General features: G+C 41.3%; 1 protein-coding gene across 1 annotated transcript in view; it reads right to left on the bottom strand.

Annotated features, from left to right (window-relative positions):
• Positions 1 to 6185: 6185 nt before the first annotated feature.
• Positions 6186 to 24120, bottom strand: part of GPR161 (G protein-coupled receptor 161) — a 199587-nt gene continuing 181652 nt past the window's right edge. Inside the window, exon 6 of the mRNA XM_069636471.1 lies at positions 6186 to 22723. Within this exon, the coding sequence (XP_069492572.1) occupies positions 22479 to 22723 (245 nt within the window). The 3' untranslated portion in view covers positions 6186 to 22478. The remainder of the gene's footprint in view (positions 22724 to 24120) is intronic.

Consider the following 24120-nt stretch of genomic DNA (forward strand, 5'->3'; position numbering starts at 1 on the left):
ACCACTGTCCCCTTCCACTTCCTCCCTACCAGCTCCAGTTTCTCTCGCTTTAGATGTGTCTCCTGTAGCAGGGCTACGTCTATCTTCTGCCTCTTAAGATACAACATGACTTTATTTCGCTTAAGATAACTGTTAAGCCCTCTAACGTTCCACGTTAATATCCTGAGGTCTCCCATGGCCTATCAGTAGTTTTCTCCCCCCATCCGAGGCAATCCCTCCCCACTTTGCGGACACCCAATCCCGATTTCACTCCCAGGCTCATACAAAAACTAAAACACCCCAAACCCCTACCCCAAACCACTGCCCAGCTCCATCCCTGGATCGCAGGCATCCCTGTGTTCGGTCCTCTCTGGGAAACCCAAATAGAGAACCCGACAGGGTGTCACCCCACTAACAGTGACTAAACTAAACACAAAAAAGGGGTGTAAAGAGCGGCCTCTGGAGGCTCCTCTCCCTCGCAACCATGTCCTTGCTCACGGACCATGTTTCATAACCACTGACGCGCACATGTTCTCCAGCGAGTTCAATGACTATATTCAAGTCCCATTGTTCGTGACCCGACCGGGCCTACAGCGTTACTTATCTCGTCTTTTTTTCGCCAGCCGTCTGAACATCTGGCTCCTGAGGGCAGTTTTGCGCATCCAGCCACTCCATGGCATCCTCCGGAGTGTCAAAGAACAGCAGCTTGCTCTGAAAGAAAACCTTCAGTTTGGCCGGATAGAGCAACATGTATTTAAACCCCGCTTCCCGCAATCTCCTCTTCACCGATCCAAAGTTCATACGACTGCGCTGTACCTGCAGGGTATAATCGGGATAGGCAGTTATGTTCGCCGCTCCTCGTTGTATTGTGCCTCCCTTGCGGAAGTGTTCAAGGATCCTTTCCCGGTCCCGGTAATTAAGGATCTTGGCAATCACCGGCCTGGGCGGGTTTCCCAGCGGTGGCTTCCTAGTTAAGGCCCTGTGCGCTCTCTCCACCGCAAAACCCTGCGACAGGGTGCCTCCTGTGATCTCCTGCAGTAGCATGTTCTCGATAAATTCCGTTGGATTATGGCCCTCAGTTCCCTCCGGCAGGCCCACGATACGGATGTTGTTCCTCCGGGCGCGTCCTTCTGCCTCCTCCGCCCTACTCTCCAAATTGCCCACACGTTGCACCAGGGCATGGAGTTCACGCTTATGCACAGCGCAGTCCGCCGCGGTAGGGCCCATTTCTTTTTCCAAAGTCTCTGTGCGCTCTGCCAGAGTACGCACGTCCTGCCTTAGGAGGTTCACGTCCTCCTGCACCGCCCCAACCTGGAGTTCCATTGCGGTCTTCAGTTCAGCCACAGCGAGCTGGAGCTTAGTCTCCCAGGTCGCTTTCAGGTCTGCGATCGCAGCGAGGACCTCCTGGTTCGCACCCCCGGCGGCCATTTCCTTGGCCTGAGTTTTATCTTTGCTTCTGGCTCCGTCTGGGCCGGGAGGCGTCTTAGCGTATTCGTCGAGCGTGGGCTGTTTGTTCTTTGCTCTCAGGAGCTTATTAGACATGTCTCCCGTCCTTCTATCCCCGCTCGGATCTGGGGCAGGGTGTCACAGTGCGCTCTTCGGGTGTCCCCTCGCTATCGCCACATCTCCGACACAAAGTTCCTTTGTCCTCCGGCTCCCCCGGCCATCTCGTCTACTACCTAGCTAGGCCAGGTCGCGTCTCACCCTCTGAAGCGCACTTTAGGCCATGAAGAGTCAGGGGCACAGTTTCAGGTCACACCGCACGCTCCCCTGCTATCCGCACGTCCGGTTACAAAGTACCTTCGGCCAGGCCCTGCTCCCTTCCCAGGTCCACGCCGTCGGCCTCGCGGGACCGGGTGTCCTTAATGACCACGATGCACCCGAGTCATGCTCTTTCACTACCACCACGCTCCAATGCGATCGTCAGGCGCCCAGATCAATCACTCCTTTGTTCCTTCGTTAAGCGGCGGCGGCCATTTTCTCGTTCATCGCACTCTCGCCTCCAAGTCTTCTCTTAGCTTCTTGTTGCGCTTTCACGGTGCAGGCATATCAGTCTCAGCTAAATTACATCGGTCCTTGCACGGTTTTCAGTCGGATAATGTACGGATCTTCGGGAGCCCCCGTACAGACACGTCCTTTCACATGGCTTCCTAGCCACGCCCCCCCCCCCTGGTTACCAGGGTTAAGATCCTGCCAGTATGGAGTAACAACCTGGTGAAATTTGAATATTTATATGTAGTAAAGATAATTAAGAGGTCAAAAAGAAATAGAGCACCAGGCTCAGACAGAATTCCTGTAGACTACTATCAAGATTTTATTTAGATTTGGGGACCCATTCTAGCAGGGTTGTTTAATGGTGACGGGCATTGTCCCGGATGAAAGCAATTATTGTCCTTCTATTTAAGAAAAGGCGTAGAGATTTTCCTCAATCCCATCTCCCAAGCTGTAAAATTTTCGGGGGGTGCAAATATCCATTTTATCCTCAATTCAACACGGATTCCGTCCATCACAGGGCTCTATTGACCAATGCCTCAACCTCTACCCAATTATTGCACATTCACTACATATACAGAAAGAGCTGGTGTATCTTGTATTTATGGACCTCAACACTGCATTTGACAAGGTCAACAGTACTAAGCTATGGCAGGTGCTGGGGTACTACGATTCTCCACCATGGGTCTTGGCTCTCCTCATTTCTCTACACAAGAAGCATGTTACATGTGTAAGATCAGGGTCAGAGGGTCACTGCACATCTTGGTTTCCAATTCAGGCTGGGGTCAGGCAAGGGTGCGTACTTGCCCGATTTTATTTTCCCTGTAGATCAACAAGCTGTACAAGGCTTTAGTTGACTCATGTGGATGTACCAAAAATAGGGGTTTGCCACTGCCAGTACTAGTTTATGCTGACAATTCCATGCTTATAGCCCGGTCCCCAAGAGCCTTGCAATGTCTGATTAATACCTATGTAGCCTTTATGGGAGACTTAGATCTGCAAGTGAACCCTAGAAAATCTGCAGTAATGTACAGTGGACTAACTAGGAAGAAGGGGAAGTTTAGGACTTTGTGGTGTGGGTCATCGGTCGACTGATTAAACTATTTGGGGGTCCATTTTTATGAGGCCTTTTCTTCTGAGGCTCATGTTAAAAGAACAACTGTGTAGTGTGAGGCAGTCAGTATGAGGTATGTTTCGCTTTATGTGGTTACATAGGCAACAGCCCTTAAACATCGTTAGAACAAATTATACGGTCAGGACTAGAGGAATCGTAAAATATGGTGCTGCGATTTGGTGTTATGTGAACCAGAAGGAAATTCAACATGAAAAAAACACCTTTCTGAAAAAGTTGTTGGCCCTACCACTGTTGGCCCTCAGCTTTGCGGTCCACAATGAATTGGCCTTGAGCCATATCATTAATGAAGAGAAAGGATTTAATTGTGGCTCAGGGTTTGGATAGAGCCAAATTTTCCCTATCCGAGGTCTCGGGAGCATAGCTCAGGGGCAATGTGCTCGCCTTGGAAGCAAGACAACACAGAGGAACACAGGTTCAATGCCCGTGTCCGCGCATAGAAACCTCTGCTTATTAAGCACGTTATAAATAACCTATCATATCATATCCTAGCATCTTATAAGAAATGTTGCTAAGCATAATGGGGCAAAACAAATTAAATGGCTCCTTTATATAAAACAAATGTTGCATAATCTAAATCTGGAGGGGCATTTTGATACGCCAAGCTTACTGACCAGGGCGAGGAGCCGTGAAATGGAAAAGAGAGTGACAACTTGGATTTATGACAAAAGAGAAACTTTAGAGACAGTAAAACCATTGTATAGAGATTATGTTATTATCAACAAATAAAAAGTCAAATACTTGAGGAGAACCATCTCCGGTTCCGGAAGCACCTCAAAACCTTCCACTTTGCTTCTGCTTTCTCTCTCCCTCTCCCCTGCTAATTCTTCACAAAATTCTGCACTGAATCTGAAACTTGGCCACTCTCACCGACCTCGGTCCTGGGCCCAGCCACTCTCCACTTGCACTGCCTCCCTGGCAACCCCTGCACTGCGGGACTGTTCTCTGTATCCCTACAGCCCCCCCTGCCCAGCACTTGTCTGCATTTACCTTGCACTTGCCACCAGCTGGCCCTATTTATTTACTTATCTATTTATTTCTATTCTACTTACCTGTACTGCACTTTTCCCTTCCCCCTACCCCTGCACTTGCGCGGTCTGAATGACACCTGGCCTAGTAGGATCGTTGTCTGTCCTCCCCCTGTTCACCCCTCCCTGCCTCGTCGCGCCTTGAAACACTTGTGTATAGGCACGTTACAAATGCCATGCCATATCATATCAAATAAAAGACTATTTGGTTTGGTCCCATAAGAAATCCCAAAGAAGTTACATTTCCAGAACACATTTTAATTGCTTTCCATTGGGGTAAGTAATAGTAAAGAGAACGGGATTGAGTATTCATGCCGTTTGTCCTGTATGTGGTGCAGGTTTGGAGGATTTGGCACATTCCTGTTGTTTTGCCCCAATTACGCCGTGTTAAGGGGGTGGTTGCTGGTCCCTGTTTTTAGAGGGAAAAACTTTACCCAGTATGGTCCAGCACTTCTTTTTCTGTTGAAAGCAGAAGCCCCTTTGACAGCATGGGCCTTGAAGATTTTTGTAAGTAGGGCACTGAAAATGCACCAGAAGTATATACAGGATGAGTATGCCTTTTTATTAACCAACTAAAGTACACTTTCCCTTCAAGCATGTGGGCAAAGTTTGGGTGTTTTATGTTATTGTTCCATCTGAAGGGGATGGTTGAATTTTAAACGTTTTAATGTTTTTATGTATGGATTTTATATAATTGTGTTTTAGATCTGTGATTTTGTACTTTTATAGATATTGTTATCCGAATAAAGTTTGACTAACTTAAAATATGTAAATGTGATTGCCAACTTCAGCTTGATGTGTACTTACAAGAAAGGCAGAGTACCAGGACTGCAAGTTATTAAAAAAGTGGGGTCTCCAGTTCCACTCTCACGCCGCTGGCGATACCCAACTTTATGTATGTAAAAATACACAACCTCTGGGAAATGTATCTGCCCTCACATGTGGGCTCCTTTGCATTCGACATTGGATGTTGAAACCCCCTGCTTTCAACCCCCCCTTAATAGTGAATTTATTTTACTCTGCCCTAAACACCTTCTGGTTGAATCATCCGTCCACCCTCTTCCCGCCAACTGGAGTGGTAACAATGTATTTTCAGATTCAGGGAAGAACTTCAAGGTGTTTACTGGGTACCGGTTTTGAGTTTAACAGACACATCTATGGGGTTGTCTGGTCCTCGTGCTTCAGGCTGCGGGCGGTACCCTCGGTGGCTCTGCTCTATTCCTGCTCAACCATATTTGCACAATGCAACGGGCACCCCCGTCATGCCAACACACTATATTTTGTCACTCCGGATCATCAACTCCTTCCAAATGCAGCAGCCTGTCTGGTTTACAACATTCCTAAATTGTAATTCTATGCTGCATAGATGTACAGTAAAGCACGTCTGTTGATTCTGCACAAAAATGACAGCAAAAGGAAGGTCTTCCCCCGGGGCACCGCAAGCAGGTAGGTACTGGTGGAGGAGACAAGTTAATTGCACTTATGCCCAAGAGAAGCGGACAAAAAAAGTACTACACAAAAACCCAAACTATTGGCATTGCTAATGCTTGTTAATGTTGGTCTCCGAAACAGGAAGGAGCACAAAGCAAGGGGCCCCAGCAGATAAGTCCGGTGAGGGCATGATGTGTCGTCAAGGCTGGGGAGCAGGTGGGGTCAAGGAGCAGAGGCACCTAAAAAGAAAAAGAAAAGAAAACTGGCGGCACCGGGAGACAAGCCTTAGGTGGCAGGAAAACATGTGCAGTACACCGTCAGTTGGTGCCTGCGTTTCCAGCCACCTCTACGGCTGATAGCCTTTCCCCGGGAACACATTGTGTATAACTAGTTCTTTATTTCATTGGGGAGATTGTGCAGAATGCCATGTGTAATTGTACCATTCTTCATTAATTCAGTCTTCTTGCAAGACTAAAATCCTAATCAAATGACCCAGCGATAAACTTGCATGTGAACATTTTGCAACAGGCAACCTGCAACTTGGACTTCGGTGTAACAATTCACGTGAATCAAAGTGAGACTACACTTGCAGGAACTCTTTGAAAGAAACACAAATGGAATGATAACATTTTACATTTTATTTAGAAATGTACAAAATACTGAACTGCTACATTTCTTGTTACTCTTAGATGGCCTAGAAAAGTTGACCCTACTAACATTTCTGCTCTTAGAATATGACAGTAAATACAAGTGACTTGTTTCTAAATATGCAGTAGTCAAAGTACCATACGTTTGTTGTCCAACTGCATGAATACAATTTTAATACAAAAATAGTACAAATGTAAACAATGGCACTTATAATTAAGGAATCTGTTTGTGTGCTCACAATCCATGTTGGACGCAATATAACATTAAGACAAAATATTCTTATAGGCATTTGAGGACTGACCAACTGTACACAATGGCACTTCTAAAAATTATAATTCAATTGTTTATACACCTGAACAACCCTTATCCAACTGCAATTTGTATTAGAATTGGTTTTAAAGCACAAGGGGATTGCGCTTAAGGCATGACATGGTGTTAGAACACAGCGGACATTAAAAAAAAGACAAATGGCAGCGTATGCAACTGAAATCAGCAAGTCTTTGTACAGCATATAATGGTATGCAATTGGCTTCATGAATAGGTCAAATGTCACACTGTAAAGATGACAATGCTGTATTGTTATTAAAGACAGGCATGTACTAAAATACTAGATTGTTGATGATCAACCAGTAAGGATTTGCTATACAATTTTGACCCTTAGACGTTCATGTTATGGCACTAAAAACATTGCAAGTTTCTGTCAAGCACAGTATCGAATTATACACTTGGTTCATTGCATATAATAGACAACAGCATACCTAAACTATTTGTTAGAATAGGAAAAGCCCCAAAAAGTAAGTGAGATCATGATTTGATGACATTGCACAAGTTTTGAATAAATCAGAAATACCCAATAGTCAACCAATGATAAATTAGCCTAGGCAGTATAAATGATTTATAAGCCAGCGCATATACATGTCAATGGTATTGATAAATCTTTGGTCTGCCAGCTTATTAGTATGAGCCACGATAGGCTAATCTACTAGTGTAAATTAATTTTGTTTTTACTTCCAATAAAGAGATGTAGACTTATGCCTGTGACATTAAAACTAGGAACCAGGCAGTAGCAGTGAATAAACCAGCAGACTGACATTTTTGTACTCCCAGAGGTGTTTCCACCGAGGACAATAGAGCTTGCTGTGGCCAAAAGCATAGGCCCTCTCTACTGTGAATTGTGTGAAAAATATGTTTATAACGAATGCTTTGCTTCCCACACTCTTCTGTGTTCGGTCATAAAAAGTACATGCTGAGTTGGTTGTAAATGTACCTCCATTATACATTTTGAAGTAAAGCATACCAACACAAATATGGAAAACATTTACTATGTTCTGGGTGTACTCTAAAGCGAATGCAGCCTTTGCATTAATTGCATCACAAATAGATAGCAGTGAGCATCGCCAGCAGACAAGCGCCACACTACATTTTCAAAAAAGTTGATTTCTTTTTGAAAATAGCTAAAAACCAGGTAAAATAGTGTTTTTCTTAAAAATAAAAATAATGCAAGTTCAAGGACTCTCCAGTATTATGTGGTTTGGCAGGAGAGCACTATCAGGGAGCATGAACCGTATGCAATAATTTGATGAAATACACATTTTTGCTTTTGATTTTCATAAAACGCTTCAGTTTCAGTTTTGAAATCATAACAGATTACATTTTGGAAAGTGCACATATCTACTATAATTAAGGTTTGCTGATGTGAATTCTCATTTGAAAAAACAAACAGCATCTAGCAGTGGGCATGTTTCAACATGAAAACAAACGTGCATCCCAAAAGAAATAAAAATATAAATAAGTAACAAAATTCAAGTCAATACTTTCTTTAAATACCTCAAATAATTAGTGGAATACATCTACTGGTTAGCCAGAAGAGGAGACACGTTTCATTTCGTGATTGCCTAGTTTTCATAAAAACAGAACGTTTGGGTCTTCAGCTGTTTTGGACAATACCTTCAATCAGACCTAGTCCGCATACTATAGCATGCAACAATGGAAGTGATAGTTCAAAACATCTGGAGATACGTGTCAAGACCCCTGGACAGAGGAATGATCATTTTAAACAAATCACCATATTTGTTACATGTTCACAGATTCAAGTAAAGGTCTTAATGATCTTTTGCTTTAAACTATATACTGACTAATGACTTGGCGTTTGAACTTACAAAAAAAAACAGTACGATTTGATACTGGTTCAATGTAACACCTTTTAAAAACGCATATAAAACAGAATTCCACAATGAAATAGTGCCTAGTTATGGCACTCACTATGTGTCTTATAAGGCAACCTTGCCACTACGAAACTATATACAAGATGAGAAGGCATTTTGAACAGATGTAAGGCATGGACTCCCACTGATTACATGATTAACAACGTAGAGGTTTACCAGCGTACTTCGCCTAAACACCACAGTACAGTTGTGATATTAAATGGTTTAGTACAAATTAAACCATCTTAATACTTGGTTTTCTCTTTGAAGTCTACTTAGAAACTTAATTTGGTTTAAAAACCAGAAGCACTTAATACTGTAATACTAAACATATACATGTCCATTTGTCAACATTTGCAAATACCTTGTTATCTATCAGAAAATGTGAAATAAAACACTAAAAGAGTCCTGAAAGAAAGTGTGTGACAGAAAGAACAAAGTGATCCTGTATGGTCAGGGCACAGTTATTCAAGGCAGTGCTTGTAGGTCAGAATCAGAGAAGCATGCATGTATAATATTTAATAACTAAATTTCAACTTCTTTGGTTTGCAAAGAGGACATGTGGGGGAAAGAAGTTGCATGAATGTTCAGTGGCAGGAGAAGGGGGATTTTGCGCAATTCAAACTGAAAATACTTGCTGCATCGCAGTTTTGGTCAACCATCTAGAAAGAAACATATTTGGTTCTATGTGAAAATGCTTTATTTTTTAAAGGTCTCAAGAGAAAATGTCCGATTTACATTAACCGATTTGGCTTCTGATGGGGAATTAGTTCTGATGAGACAAATTGATGAGTTAGAAGACCAGCCACCGAAGGGTGCATAGTGACTGAAGTTTAAATTCTACTTGGTCATGTGAGCCTCTCATCACTCCTAGGGTGATAAAATGAGCATATTAAGTATTGGCAATTAAGTTGTATATAAAACCTCAGTTATTCTATTTAGACTGACTGAAACATTAGTTAGTAGAGACACTACAAAAAGATTAAAGGCCTATTTGAATACAAATGTCCAGGTTAATGGACATACAAAAGAATAAACATCAGCTTTAAAATGTTTATTCAAGGAAGTGCATTTGAATTGATTAACACTTACACTTCTTGACTCTGTCAAAATTGATGCTAGTGGTAACATAGTTCTTGACTCTGTCAAAATTGATGCTAGTGGTAACATAGTGCATTCCAGTAAAGTCGTTTCCTTGGTGTGTACATCTCTTTTTAAATACTTTTTGACATTTCCAATGTTATCATTGGACTCTGGAGTGCTGGGCATCACACTCCATAACCACAACCTTTTAACAAATTGTCAAATAGTCCCAGCATATAAGCGGGAGCAAATTTTAGGATGGGCTGTGGTACAGACAATCCTGCATGGAAATATTCTGTATAAAGGACTACCAAAAATCAGTAATACCATTAAGATTCTTTTACCACCAAGAAACTAGAAATGGAATGTCGCAAAAAAATTAATAATAAAATAAGACATACATTCTCAAGGAAGAATAGTGTATTTACCCTTTTAAAACCACCAGTAAGAAAGAAGTATTTTTATTGTCGTCAGATGCTGAAAACTCACTTATTTTAATTCTTCTCAACAGTTTAGGAGATTTCGTGATTTCGTTTCTACAAAGGGAAGGCAACCTTTTACCCAAGTCGTTGAAATGGAATGTAGAATTTGGTTACTCTGATATTGTGCCTTGAAACAAGGAGTTGTCAATGTTTCAGTAGATGTTGGTGAACCTTGTGGCTTCACACCATGCAAGCATGAGAGACTAACCACTTTTTGTAGCAGAATGTGAATAGAGAAGTCCTGGAAGGAAGACAATTCTTTCTCTCTTACCAACTGCGCGCAATCACCAGGACTTCTCAAGCAACATTTAAGTTTTTACTTTATGTGCTATGGATAATTATTTTCAAAGGTTTTATTAATTTTTTATGAAAAACATTTTGTTCACTGCTCGAAAGGGCCCTTTGAGGACTGAAAAAGACAATTTTTTTAACTGATTTAACAGTTTCCTGCTCGGAGGTTTGCAGTGTGATTCAAGATCCCAAACACTGAGATTATCTTTTTTTCTGTTGGGTTATTCTTTTGAAGTCTGTATTTTTGAAAACATTGTTAAAAACAATTTCGTAAAAGCACTCTGATTTTAGGAAAAACAGCATGTTAAAAAGTTGTACAAATGTCACCAAAAACACAGTATCATCCTTGTCAGGACGGCAGTATTTTATCACCTCTACCAATTCTGTGCTCAACACAATCTAGAGAGGATGGGGGTGGGAAGGCAGTTCTAACACTTTTGGTAACACAAAAGCTTTTAATGTTACATGCATGTTGGTTCTCGAAGTTATTTTTGGTGACTTATTTTCAAAGGGTGGAGTGACTTAAAAGGAGTTGGGCTCTGATGTGAAAGCAAATAAATGCAGCACAAGGCGATAAGGCAACATTCTGAAAATTCCCAAGTCAATAACATGCCTTGTGCTATTAAAGAAGTGTGCCTTCAATTAATTTAATTGCAGCCAGGCACGTTGTTCAGAGCCAGAAAGCCCAGATGTCCCATGATTATGTGGAAAAAGGGATGGGGCATAGCAGTGCAATAGAATCACTGAAGGTGACCTGCCAAGCCAAAAAAGTAAATCGTAGGCTGAAAAGTAAAAGGACTGCAGCAGAAACATTGCAAAAAGCACCATTAAAACAATCTTTCTTCTAGTTTACATGAAGAACTAAATATTATGTGGTCATGTACTATTAAACTATCAACTGCTACTTGAAACGCTCCTACCCGACCACACAATTTTAGTCATTGTAAATAGATACGTTGAATCGCACACCTATTTGGTTACATTGGAAATGGTACCTCAAATCATCTAATTAAGACACAAATAGCAATACCCAGCTTCAAAGGTCTATGGAAAAAAACCTCAGCAAGACACAAGCGGACAGATATAAAATTAAAGTAGTGCATGCTACAGAAGACTTCATACTAAATCATACTATAGAAGGCTTTGTTTTCAGCCCATTCTACATAATCAAACAGCCTGAATATTACCACACAGTAGCTTTCAAAACTCTGTGCCACTTTTAGTCAACCAATAAGAGGCATCAAAGCGTGCATCCCTCTTCTCCCATGCTCCAAGACACGGACCATAAAGCACATTTAACGTGCTTGCTCTACTTTACTTAAAAGCTTAATTTAACAATACAGAACTGTTGTCACTATTTTTGTTTGATTTTTAATACAAATCGGCAATCCAAATCGTGCTTCTCTAACTCTAATATGTCTACCTATCGAAAACAAACATTAAATCAAGGAGAAAGAGATGTTTCCATCCATTGTAGACGTCTTCTACCACATAATTTAATCTTCCATCCTATTTTCCTCCTTCTAAAAAAAAGAAAACGGACTTATATTTTTTAGGCCCAAAGAAGGTAGGGATAGAGGTGCACACGGCCATCTGATTGTTCCTGGCAGCAAACATAAAATTGTGTTCTAGAAATACCTAAGATGCACAGCACTAACACATGGCAGCAACCGGGAGATGAAGGGCTAGGTAAAAACAAGTTATTAAAGGAAAAATAAATGGCTCTTTGAAAAAAACTCAGCCAACTAGTGTTCCGACTGAGCTTAGTGGTATTGAGTGATAAGGTCGCCTGGGAAAATGTTGCGAGGGGCGATATTTACCCACATTTGCACTCCCACGAAAATCAAGCACTTTCCCAAAATATTCTAGGGCTTGAGTTGGAACAGAAAATGTTACCCATCCTAGAATATTTGTGGGAAGGCTTTTAGGGGTGCAGGGAAAAACATTGCCTGCTTGGCAACTTTTTCCCAGGGGACATTTGCACATTGAACCAGCTTTGTTGAACAAGCGGGTGAGGTGGCTTTAACTGTTAAGTAGCTTCATTTGAAGCCTGGTGGGGCCTTTTTAACTGGACGCCACACGCTGAATGACAACAATGCATCCAATACTAAATCACCTTAATTGTATTATCTGCTATTTGCATTAGCATATGTACCAAATCTCGCATTTGCAACCTTTCAAATTCCTAGTTTCTGGCACTATTGCTAAGTAACAGCTTACTAATATTATGCCAGTCAGATAGCAGAGTGCAACAAACGTTTGGTGCTGTAAACTGCTTTTAACTTCTAGGTTACACCCGTTGAATTCTGACAGAGCTCACTCGGCCCCTCATTTAAGAAATGTATAAATGGAGTGCCATTAAATTGATTGGCTAATTTAAGGTTACACCACTTGAAGGAGCTATGACACAATTCTGGTACCAAGCTCTAAATCAAAAAAATCATTACGTTTAAACGTCGAAGACTGATTAGCTGAGTGGACTCACTGGATTGGAACCTATAACTTGCAGAATGCATGGATTTCATCTGAGCATGTTGAACCGCATGCCGTGATTTGGTGGCAGTGAATTCAGATTCACAGCTCCTCTTTGGGGGTGAACAGCTCGGCAGAGACAGTTCAGCAGTATGCTGTCCTTGGGTCTGGTTTTGTAGGAAAACAATCCTTCCTTTGTGCCGATTACATTTTTCCCTGCCAATGGAGGGAATTCATCTCAAAGCAACAAATAGGTAATGCTAGGATGTAGCATGCTGAGTATAATCTCAAAATACATACAACTATGTTTATTTTGTTCCTCACCTACCTCAGTGACAAATACAAATGTAAAACTGCAGACCCATTTTGCAGATGTGCTTACTCATGCCAAATTATAAGAAAGTTAAGAACCATCACTTCCTAATTTAGCAAAGTTAAGTAATGGCTTTTTAACATTGCTACTTTACACGTTTGTGATCAAATCTTTTCCCATAAAAGTTATTGAACATTTTATCATATTCATTAAAACTCCTTTCAAAACTTTCCTTCAAATGCGTAAATCGAAAAGTTTCATCCATATAAAATGGACGCCCTATTCCAAGTAACTAAAGTACGCCAAAAACAATGTCTTCATTTGTGTGAGTGTATTTTATGCAAAATTATGAAAATAGTGTACAGGTTTTATTTTTAATATAAGTATAGTTAAAAAGAGCCTTGTAGAAACATTTGTGTCAGACACCTATTCGCAATATTATACTATATTCTCATGACTTGTTTTCTTTGAAAGTAAACGGGAGACATGGACAAGTCTGCCAAAACGACTCAAATTCTTAACACATTCCTGTCAGAGCACAGCTTTTATAAAAATAAAAAATAAAAAGCTACCATGTTGTATGATGCATTGTTTGTCCAAGCAATAAGGCAGCTTAAGCATCAGCAAAGCCAATAAGCACAGCATTGGAAACGCAAAGGTTATGTTATGGTTTCTTCTATAGCACACTATCACCTTGAGGTATCCTAGGGCTAGGAAAGAGGAAGAGAGAGAGCAAAGAAAAGAAAAAAAAGAGATGGATAACGAGAAGCAACTTAGTGAGGAAATAGGAAAGTTTTAAGCAGTTTCCTAAAGTGTAAAATGTCCCCAGTTAGCTTGAGGGACTGAGGGATGGTGTTCCAAAGGCAGGGGGGGGGGGCGCCACTGAGAACGCCTGACTGTCCACTGTAGCCTTCCTAAAACCAAGGCTTTCTGAACAAAGAGCCCTAGCAGGAACATAGGCCAAGATCTTATCCTGGAGAAAGGCCGCTCCCTGCCTTTGTAACACAGAGCAGGTCAAGTCGAGAGTCTTAAACTTACTCCAGTGCTTAACAGGCAGCCAGTGAAGCTGGAGCAGAATAGGCGAAGCATGGGAAAGACGAGGCAAACCAACCACCAAATGTGCAGCCGAATTTTGCAAGATCTGAAGCCTACGGAAATGGTATTTGGGCTGAGCAAGAAGGAATGCATTGCAGTAATCGAGGACTCCTGAAATAGCTGTTGCAATAATGGGGCCCCGATAATGCTGGAGTAGAAAGGAAATCACCTTCTTAAGAATTTTCAGTTTAAAAGTTTAAAGAAGGTCGCTAACCTGGGGCTCAGGAGATGAAGAGCTAATTTTGATGCCAAAGATTTTAAGGGAATCAACCGGCACTGGCATATTCCTGATGCTAGCAGGCAAGAAATCTGAGGTCCACACCTGACTGAGTCAGTGGGCCAATTATCATGACCTCAGACTTCTCCTCATTAAGCTTAAGCCAGTTGGCGCTCATCCAGCTGCCTGTTGATGTGAGGCCTGCTCTCAGGCACCTGGCAGAGTCAGCTGGATTCTGGCTCACTCTAAAGATGAGTTGGGTGTTGTCCGCCTAAGAGAAGAAACAGCACTTGTGGGAGTGGATCAGCTCTGCCAATGCCTAACATACATGTTAAATAAAAGAGGAGATACTGAGGAGCCTTGAGGGACTTTGCAAGTCACAGAAGTGATGGGAGACCTATAAGGGGGTTGGGGAGGGAAAGAGTCAGAGAGTTGGGAAAGAAAAGAGGCAAACCACTGTAGGGTGGTCCCTGTGATACAGACATCCTCAAGGCGGCAACACAGAATAGTGGTTGATCGGGTCAAATGCCGATGATAGGTTGAGCATAATCAGGAGAGCAGTGCCATCTTGGTCCCTGAAATGTGTGATGTCAACAAGCACAGAGAACAAGGCAGCTTCACACCCTATAAAGGGGCAAAAATCAGAGTGATAACTATCCAGAACAGAGTGTACTTCCAGGAAATCGCTGTTGAGGCATGATAGTGGCCTCCAGGATCTTTATGAGGAACCTCAAGAGAGATAGACCAAAAAATTGGCCAAAACAGAAGGGTCCAAATTAGATTTCTTCAAAAGAGGGGAAGCCAATGCCATTTTAAGTGCAGTAGGAACGACCCCGCCGTGAAGAGAATAGTTAATAGCCAAAGTGATAGTAGGGGTGAGCTCGGACTTGATCCCCTTGAGCAAATGCAAAGTAATGGGGTCAAGGGGAGAACAAGATCGGAGATGACATTCAAAACATACTGTTCCAAAGCCTCCACAAAAGATGAAAAGGTCCGAGATGGGAGTGAGAAAGGAACACCGAGCAAATGCTCAGCCTCAGTAGTGGTTGAAATGTTAGATCTAATAGCAATTTTTGTTAACAAAATAGTGTGAAAGAGAATCACCTAGATCTTGAGAAACAGTAACCTGGGTTGAAATAGAAGCAGAACACGAAAGCTCCTTAACTGCTGAAAAAAGTTCTTTGGGCTTACTAACTGCCTGAGAAATGCAGTTTGTAGAACACAGAGTTTTTGCAGCCCTAATAGGCCTGGTGATGGGCAAGGTGGGCTGTTTTACGTAGATGACTTTCTTCTGGTAAATAAGTTGATCTCCAGGCACGTGCTGCCTGTTTGTACACAGGTTTCTGCACCCGTAGATCAGAGGTAAACTATGGCACATTAAGCCTTCTGGACTTGGACAACTGAGTTAAAGGTGCAACTGCATCAGCTCCGAGTTTGGGGTTTCGTCCAAAATGACCTACCCAACCAAAAGTCCTAAATAAAGTACTACCAAATGTTCTACCTTCTAAAAGTTCGACTTTTGGGTGGGTAGGTCATTTCTTTTTGGTCTAGGGCTGAGGGGGTGTGCCCCGCAGCCGTCGAACAGTCCCCAAGAAACAAAAATAAAAAACAAAAGGGCTGCAGCGGTGTCCCCCGTAACCCCCGCTCACTTGTATACAGGTGCGTTATAAATGCCATATCATATTATATACTGTACAGTATATTGAGCGGGGTATGCAGGGGTCACCCCTGCAGCTGTCCTAAAAAAAAAAAAGAAAAATGAAAGAAAAGAAAAAAAAGTAAAGGACGCCGCGGCACCGGTTCCCGATCACTGAAATGAAAGGGAACAGGCGTGACAGGGACACAGCAAGCCGGAATGCAAGGTAGGTAGGGGGGTGGAGGGTGGGAGTGTGGATGGGGGTGTGGGTAGAGGTTTGGGCCCATTGCTTATGTTCAGGGGAGAAAACACCGAAGATGACTTTCGAAAAAACTATCTTTGGTCTTTTCTCCCTCAAACATTTCTTATTAGGTAATTCAACCCCAGCACATCGGCTGCCACTTCAAAGGCTACTTGAAGACCTGTTAAAGGATCAATAGCCGTGTCCGTAAATGATAATACAGAAAAACTATCAAGAATATTTGAAGAAAGACTGGTATAATCCACCAGTTTCAAATTGCAATTGTCACGTGCTGCAGAGGGAGTATCGTTGGCAGGAAGAGCACAAAGAACAGTAAAAGAAATCAAGAAGTGGTCGGACCACACCAGAGGCAACGTAGCATGTGCCTCAACCAGACCACTAGGGTGAAAAGATAAGGTCCAAGTTACGACCCAGGGAATGTGTAGGTCCATGAACAGGCTGTATTAAGCTAAGGTCACCCATTAGCTGCATTAGGTTAGCTGCTGAAATATCAGAGGCGACATCAGCCCAGACATTAAAATCCCCAAGGATGCAGAGGGAGGCATGTTTCAACTGAAGGTCAGCAATCAAGATTGCAAAACCGTCAAAAAAGGATGTGTTGTGGCCAGCAAGTGATGTCTTAGCAGGGGATATGGGTAGGTGGACCAACAAAAGCTCTGTCTTAAGGCAATGAGGAACTGCAACCTCGGAACAATGAAAAGCTTTCCTAGAAATAAAAGCTAGGCTGCTTCCAGGATGGGGTGCACCACGATCTGCATGTAGTAGGGAATAATGTGAGGGGAGTGCTTGTAGAGCGTCAGGGATAGAGGAGTCAGTGAACCACGTTTCTGACACAAATGAAATCAGGCGAATGGGTGGATAGCAGATCGTATATATCCAATATATGTTTTACTAATGAAAGCACATGACGTAGTAATACAAACGGCCGGTTTCCAAGACAAAGGTTGGGAAGAGAAGGATGAGCTCAGGAAAAGGGCCAAAGCATGTTCTGAGCAGCAAGATCACAACGTCTATCTGCTGTAATGCTGCAAAAGCACATGCCCATCAGAAGACGAAGCGTCATGCCCAGCAGGACTACAAGGTGCCCAAAGCCCAGGCGAGACCAGGCCGGGCACATACGGGCTTAACATTAGAATGCTTTCATCGAACTGTGGGCGGTCCCTCTGGCACATCATTGCCCGTGATTTCATTTGGTCCAAGGAGGGCTTCACAAGAAAATAAAAATTATATTCTGCATTTAAACAAGTAGGACTATTTGCTTTGGCAATGCTTGTTTCTACTGCGTAATGTTCTGTTGCTTCTGGGAAAAGTTTTTCTATATTCTGAAAAAAGGGAAAATATGGCAGAAGAGGGGCATTCAATTTGTAGTGTTAGACTATACAAAATGAAACACATAAAATAACCTAATGTGGATTTGTTGTTTATCATAAATCTGGTGTTTTACCATGTGCTATGCTCTTGGGACCCATTTCAAATATGTGCCTAGTTTAAAGCCTGTCAGATGAGAACAGAAGGGGGCAATAAACTAACAAGGATAGATTCAGGCAACATTATTTCTTCTTTTGCAAAGAAATGCAGAAAAGTCGTAGGTGGGGAGGTACACAGAGAGAGAAGCAGAGATACAAGGGAGCAGAGGGCAAACAATGGGGGAAGGACAGGCAATCTGGTAGCCAGGTACCTACAAGCAGCAGGGGAGTAAACAGTACAGCAGATCGCCCATCATTGGCTTCAATCCTCATTGTTCAGTCTCAGTCCAGCATTCATCCAATCTACTCAGCCATACCAGGACAAGCTGAGGAAGATCAGCGTAAGTAACCGGAACAAGGAGCAATTTCTTCAGAAACCGTGACCGGTTTAAGGACATGCCATTTTGGAGGCTACAACAAAAGGTTAGGATAGAAGACCATTTTCAATCAGTAAACGTCATCAAGTTTTTACCTTTGGCAGTGCTGGGAGTGCTGGGATTTCTGCAGTGTCCACTCAAACAAGTGACTGGGCATCACCATTTCAAAGCACTGTATCAACAAATTGTACTATTCGACAATACACTAATCTGTATGCAAAAAGAATTCCTGACAACACCGTGACTCACTAAAATATATCATTACATGCCATGTATACCATGAAATGGACAGACAAACGTGTGAAAGATAACATTTGTCAGGATGTGTCCTACAGTTAGATTGCTCTCTGCATTGCTCCAAGAAAAGACACCCCTTACATCACAGAACATTTGATCATTATGGAGTGGGTGCAACATTATTATATTTTTATCCTCACTGATGCAGTCTAAAAGTAGAAAAATAGAATGCATGGAACCAAAAGTATTTCTTAAAGGCAATATTTAACAACTCCCTCTCCAACCTATGCAGCTGCACTATCTTCTAAAACGTGACCAACACTATAGCAGAGCCCTCAGAAAGATGCACTCTTTCTGCATCACAAAGCAACCTTTACATACTGCTGCAAGAGCTCGAGCTTAGAACCAAATCTTTGTATAGCAAACATTCAAATGGAAAGGTGCATTTGTGCCATTCCTTTTTTAAACCCTCTTCAGTATGCCTGCCCTTTGTAAACTATATCAACTAATGAAATTTTATATAATACAGAATTCTTAACATTGCACAATTCAACCCAATCTGTTATGGAGTTCTATTATCCGTTACCGTTTAGTAGATAGAGTCAAGAAACTGTATGTTAAACCAAGGCTTGGTGAGCTCTTTCACTGTTGCACTCTTAGCTTCAGGATCTCGTTTAATTATACACTCATTATTATATCTAATCCTTAACAACCTCGCTTTTTGATTCATTACTAAAATAATTTTATTTTTAGCTAACAAAGCAATTCCTACATTTGAAGATATGTCGTTTAGCAGGGATCCATGCTATTGTTTATAATATTGTTTTGGATAAAGTATATTGAAATTCATTCATCTCTACAATTGTGTTGGCTGCCTCTTTGCAGCTATTACATCTTTTTCTAGTTTAAGTAGCCACCAGTGTTTGTAGGTATTGTTTCTACCAGTCTGGCAAGAGTAATAATTCTACTAATGAAGAGGTCATAACTTATAGTTTTAATTTTAATAGCAAAAACATATTTTTGTTGCTTAGACATTAGCAAAATGTTCTGGGCCAGTTTGGGTTATTTTTTCAATCTCCACACTTTTGTTGGTTGTGGTCCCTGGGCATTGTGTGTTATCCTCTTACAAGCACACAGTCCGGAATACATTTTTTAGCAGTTTCACCCATAGTTCCATTTACTCCCTGAGCTGCAAAGAATAGAGATGTGAGAATGTAATCCAATTCCAAAAATGTGATATGCTAGACATAATACCAACAACACTCCATCTACTGACATCATATTTATCAATTTAAAAAATTGTTGCAACCAAGTTTTCAGTAATTATGCCTTTAAAGATCTGCTAACACAAATGAGACATTTTGGGTGGGGTGAATACTAATGAACTGGTTTTAGAGGGGCACACTCAAAAATAGTGAAAAGGTGCAGTTAATTCAATACAGTGATAAAATATGCAATTAACTCGTAGGAAAATATGCAATCACTCTTGTTAAGTGGTGGAATGCGTTAATTTTGAAAGACCTATGCCTGGAGATAGGCTGATGGAACGTTTCGTCTTCCTTACTCGTTTCACATGCCAAGAACAAGTCCATGTTTGACTAATTATATTCGCAATGTTATTTGTCTGGGGTGGAATTTTTCATCCACGCCAAATGAGGCAGTAACTGCCCATGTGTCTGTTTTTGCTACACTTCTAACGAACTGATGCTATTTGATCATGATCTACATTTCCTTTATTTCCTCAAGGGGCAGTAACCATCTTTTAGGGGGCTTACAGTAGTCCTATATATTACATCCAATCCCATATAATTAAAGGCATGAGCCTCTTGCTACTCGCCCTGCAAACGTGCTTCACCCATCTAATACCCTTGGCACATTACACCAATAACCTTCAAACATCTTTAGCAAAAACGGGAAAAGCAGGCGGTGTCTAATGCAATTCAATGTGCGATACCTAAAAGCAGGTTTAGTGCTTTACATTAAACACAAAAACACATTTGTCATTTTCAAATGATGGGTTTCAGACAAAGTGAAACCGGAACAAAGTGCTGCTTTTATCCAGCTGGTGCTCGTTTTCATTAGTCTGAAGAACAAACACCCGAGATAATTTTGAATATCAGATGGGCCACAACTAGTATTCTTGTTGCACGCTTGGAGTTTCGATCAGCAACACACGTGAACTAGAATTCTGTAAGTTTAAAGGCTGGTGCGCTCATTTAACATAAATCTGATAGCCCCGATATTTCGTTTTTAAAAACCACCATATATATTTAGCGAAACATGCTTTGTGATCTGTAACATGAAAGCAGAACAGAGCTTCCGATTCCTTAATCCTTCTTTATATGCGAGCAATTGCTTGTGTCGATTATGTACTGCTTTGATATGAATGGTAATTGTTATACCCAACTGTTCTAGCTAAGATACATTTCCCCCATTAAAACCCTGCCATTTTGAAAATGCATTTCCGAGATCATATTTATTGCACTTAACTTAGATCTCATGTCTTTAATTGCCATGCCCACAATCCACGACTCCTAATTTACATTGGGCATTATTGAAATCCCAGCAATCGGGACACTAACGGCTGGGCAGTCAGCCAAAAAGCTTAAGTGACATTCAAATGGTACCCAACAACTCAAAATAAAATGGATATGATTAGATCCAAAAAGGAGCAAGGGTTATTCGACCTGAATGGTTAACTAGTTTGGCAGTATTTGCATTAGGTCATGCTCATTTAGTTCAGAATTATTTGGGAATTAATTTCCTCCTTAAATAAAAGATCAAAACAATTTCCAGATCCCTTTTGACTTGTATGAGCACTGCATATTGTGTATTATTCAGCATGTGTTGCTTTAGTAAATGTCATTCCATTTCCGTTTAGTTTTGTTAATGGTGGAAAACAGCCTTTTTAAGAACATTGATTTAGTGCAGTTACCAACCTAAAAGCTAGACTACTATGTGTGGTGGTGCCATAATAATATATCGGCATGGTGCCTACTCTCTCAACATTTTTCTTCAACTAGAGTTTCCTATGTCGGCCTACAGCCTTAACGTAAATTTCCAATTTGCATGTCCTACTTTTACTGTTAGCTCGCAGCTTTAACCCACATTTCCTCGAATCCGTGACTCTTTATATTTGATCTTCGATATAGTCTTTGCTGTATTTTTCACTAACGCATATAGCACTCACTTCAAACTAAAAACTCTCAAAAATGTCAGTATTTTTGGCAGACGCGGGAGAGACTGTTATTTTTAGGCCTTGAAAGAAAACCTCAAGCGATCACCCAGGTTTGTACAAAAAAAAAATACAAAATTCAAATGCTTACATTTGTGACCTACAATTTCAAATTCTTTCACACATTGGTCCCGCTATCTGACAACCCTCTCTGTGTCTTTCTACCGTGGGAACTGTGATGCCCAAGGCCACAAATGTTGTGCAGACCACAGCATGGACAGTCTAGGGTGTGTAGTTGGGAGTATGGGTGGGTGAGCCACTTTCCCCAAGGAATTCTAAATAGAGCAGTCTGGAGGCATGGGTGACTGAGTATGTCAAAAAAGTATATGATATACAATGATACCTGACCTCCCCAATTGTTTTCTGCTTCACTAACCGGGCAGGTTTTGCCTAAGATTTAGCACTTTTTTCAAAGAGGGAGGGTTATGCTCCAATTTTACGACACAAAGTGGAAATTGAATCCATTTTCTACTGATGCAACATCTCAACAGTGGAGACTGACATTTGCTTGGGCCCATACGTGCTACTGGATTATTGCAGAGCTATACAAATAGCTAAGTGAATCGAATTTGCTTCTCTGTAATATCACAAAAGAAAACCATAGTATTTGACATGCGCCTGCGATAACATTGTAACATGATGGCAGCGCATAATATGAAGTGGCAATCAATACAATTATGAAACTGCTTTGATATGTCAGGCACCCACAACCGTACAATGCAATGTTTCTAGACAGTGATCTGAACTAAGTGCACACAAGTGAAAGTGTTGCTAATTGAAATGTCATTTTCCATCCAACCTTGTTTTTCTCGATTTGTCAAAAGAAACTTTAAACAAATAGTAATGAATTTGTGTTCATACATTATGGTGGAATACTTTTGTTTCGCCACTGTCCTTGTTAAGCATTGCCTTCTTCAATGCTTTGGAGGTGAAGTTTTTGGCCAGCTTGGCTCTTGCTGCATTTTCGTGTATTGGCACCGCCTGGGAATGTTCGAGCAGTAAGCAAAGCTCCTGGAATGGCGTCTTCCCCAAACAAACTGATTTTCGCATCCATTTCGATTGATTTGGCAAGACTGGAAGCGTAGCTGTCCAGCGATTTATGGACTTCGGCATTTACATGCACAATTGATATTTTAGCTGCTTCTAAAACAAAACAAAATAGAGGACACTGAAAAAGAACTGCATTGAAATGACGGAAACTGGTTAGAAAGAAATTGACCCCAATACATCAGTTTCTGCTTTTGAATTTAATCATTGTTTTGTGAAACATTTGCGCCTCAAAACGGTTTTAAACTAAGTGGAAAAGTCATTTGTAAAGTTAACAGAAAAAGAGGAGAACTTCTATTGTGAAAGTTTGTGGCAAATGCAATGTGTTCAATTAAAATGATTTGAAATGGAGTAGAATCTGGGGTATGGTTAAAGATTTACTACCTATAGGAAGGTTAACGCAGTACAGCTTGTCTTTTTTTTTATTTTACATTCCGCATTACATTTCTGACCAAATAAAAGCAAGCTAAATCAACTTGACAGAGTAACTTCAAAAATATGCTAGATCAGATGTGGTTGGCTCATACGCATGTCCTTCAAACGTTTGCATTTCCCTCTTTCCTCCTGCCTCTATAGCATTTCAAACCTGGTGGTATACTTTAGACTACGTTAGGGAGATTTTCCTTAAGCTGTGTAGTCAGGGTCTTCAGGCAGATTTTCCTTAGGTACAAGGGATTCCCTCAAGTTTCACCACACTCTAAGCAGTAGAATGACAAAGCAGCTCAGGTTCAACTCTTATGGGGCGAAAGGGGTGGTTACAGGTACAGTACACACTTTACACAAGTATCCAATGAGATTGTCCACACACTGTATTTTTGTAATATATTCTTTTCATAGGAAAGATAAGAGATAAAACACTCCACTAGCAGCAAAGTTAACTTTACAACACAAATATGCAACACTGTATTGGTAAAGCAAGTTTTCTAGAGTTCAGTAAAGAGTCTTTCCTAGAGGAGAAAAACAGTGAGATCCAAGGAATCTTGGTAAGTACTATTACTGAAGATTTGGCATCCCCCTGGGTCAGGAAGTTGCATATAGCGATAGTGTATACAGGATTCCTCTGTCACCCTTGGACTCAGAATTTGCCTCCTCAGGAGGAGGTCGGGTTCAGCAGACCCTAGGGAAGATTGTTCATGATTTGCCCACAGAAATACACAAAGGAGGGGTTTTAGGGGAATATTCCTAAAGTCCACTTGAGGTAAGGCTTTATAAAACTATCCATTGGTGTACAGATCCCTACCTCTTAGCATAAGTCTGTACTACCCAAAGGATCTTGGTTCTTGCACAGTAAATGTTATATTAAAAACATACATGTATTCTTATTTACACAAAGTAGGTAGATACATACTTAACCAACACACATAGGAACTAATAGCAATACTTTTAAGAGGTGATTGATTCAATAGTAGTGGTTTGTGGTTGCATTTGTTACAGAGAATGACACGAATGACAGTTCTACCGTATTACCACTCACATTGATTTACTACATATAC

The sequence above is a fragment of the Ambystoma mexicanum genome, chromosome 7p (assembly GCF_040938575.1).
Source record: "Ambystoma mexicanum isolate Mex_15411 chromosome 7p, UKY_AmexF1_1, whole genome shotgun sequence".
Classification (NCBI taxonomy): domain Eukaryota; kingdom Metazoa; phylum Chordata; class Amphibia; order Caudata; family Ambystomatidae; genus Ambystoma; species Ambystoma mexicanum.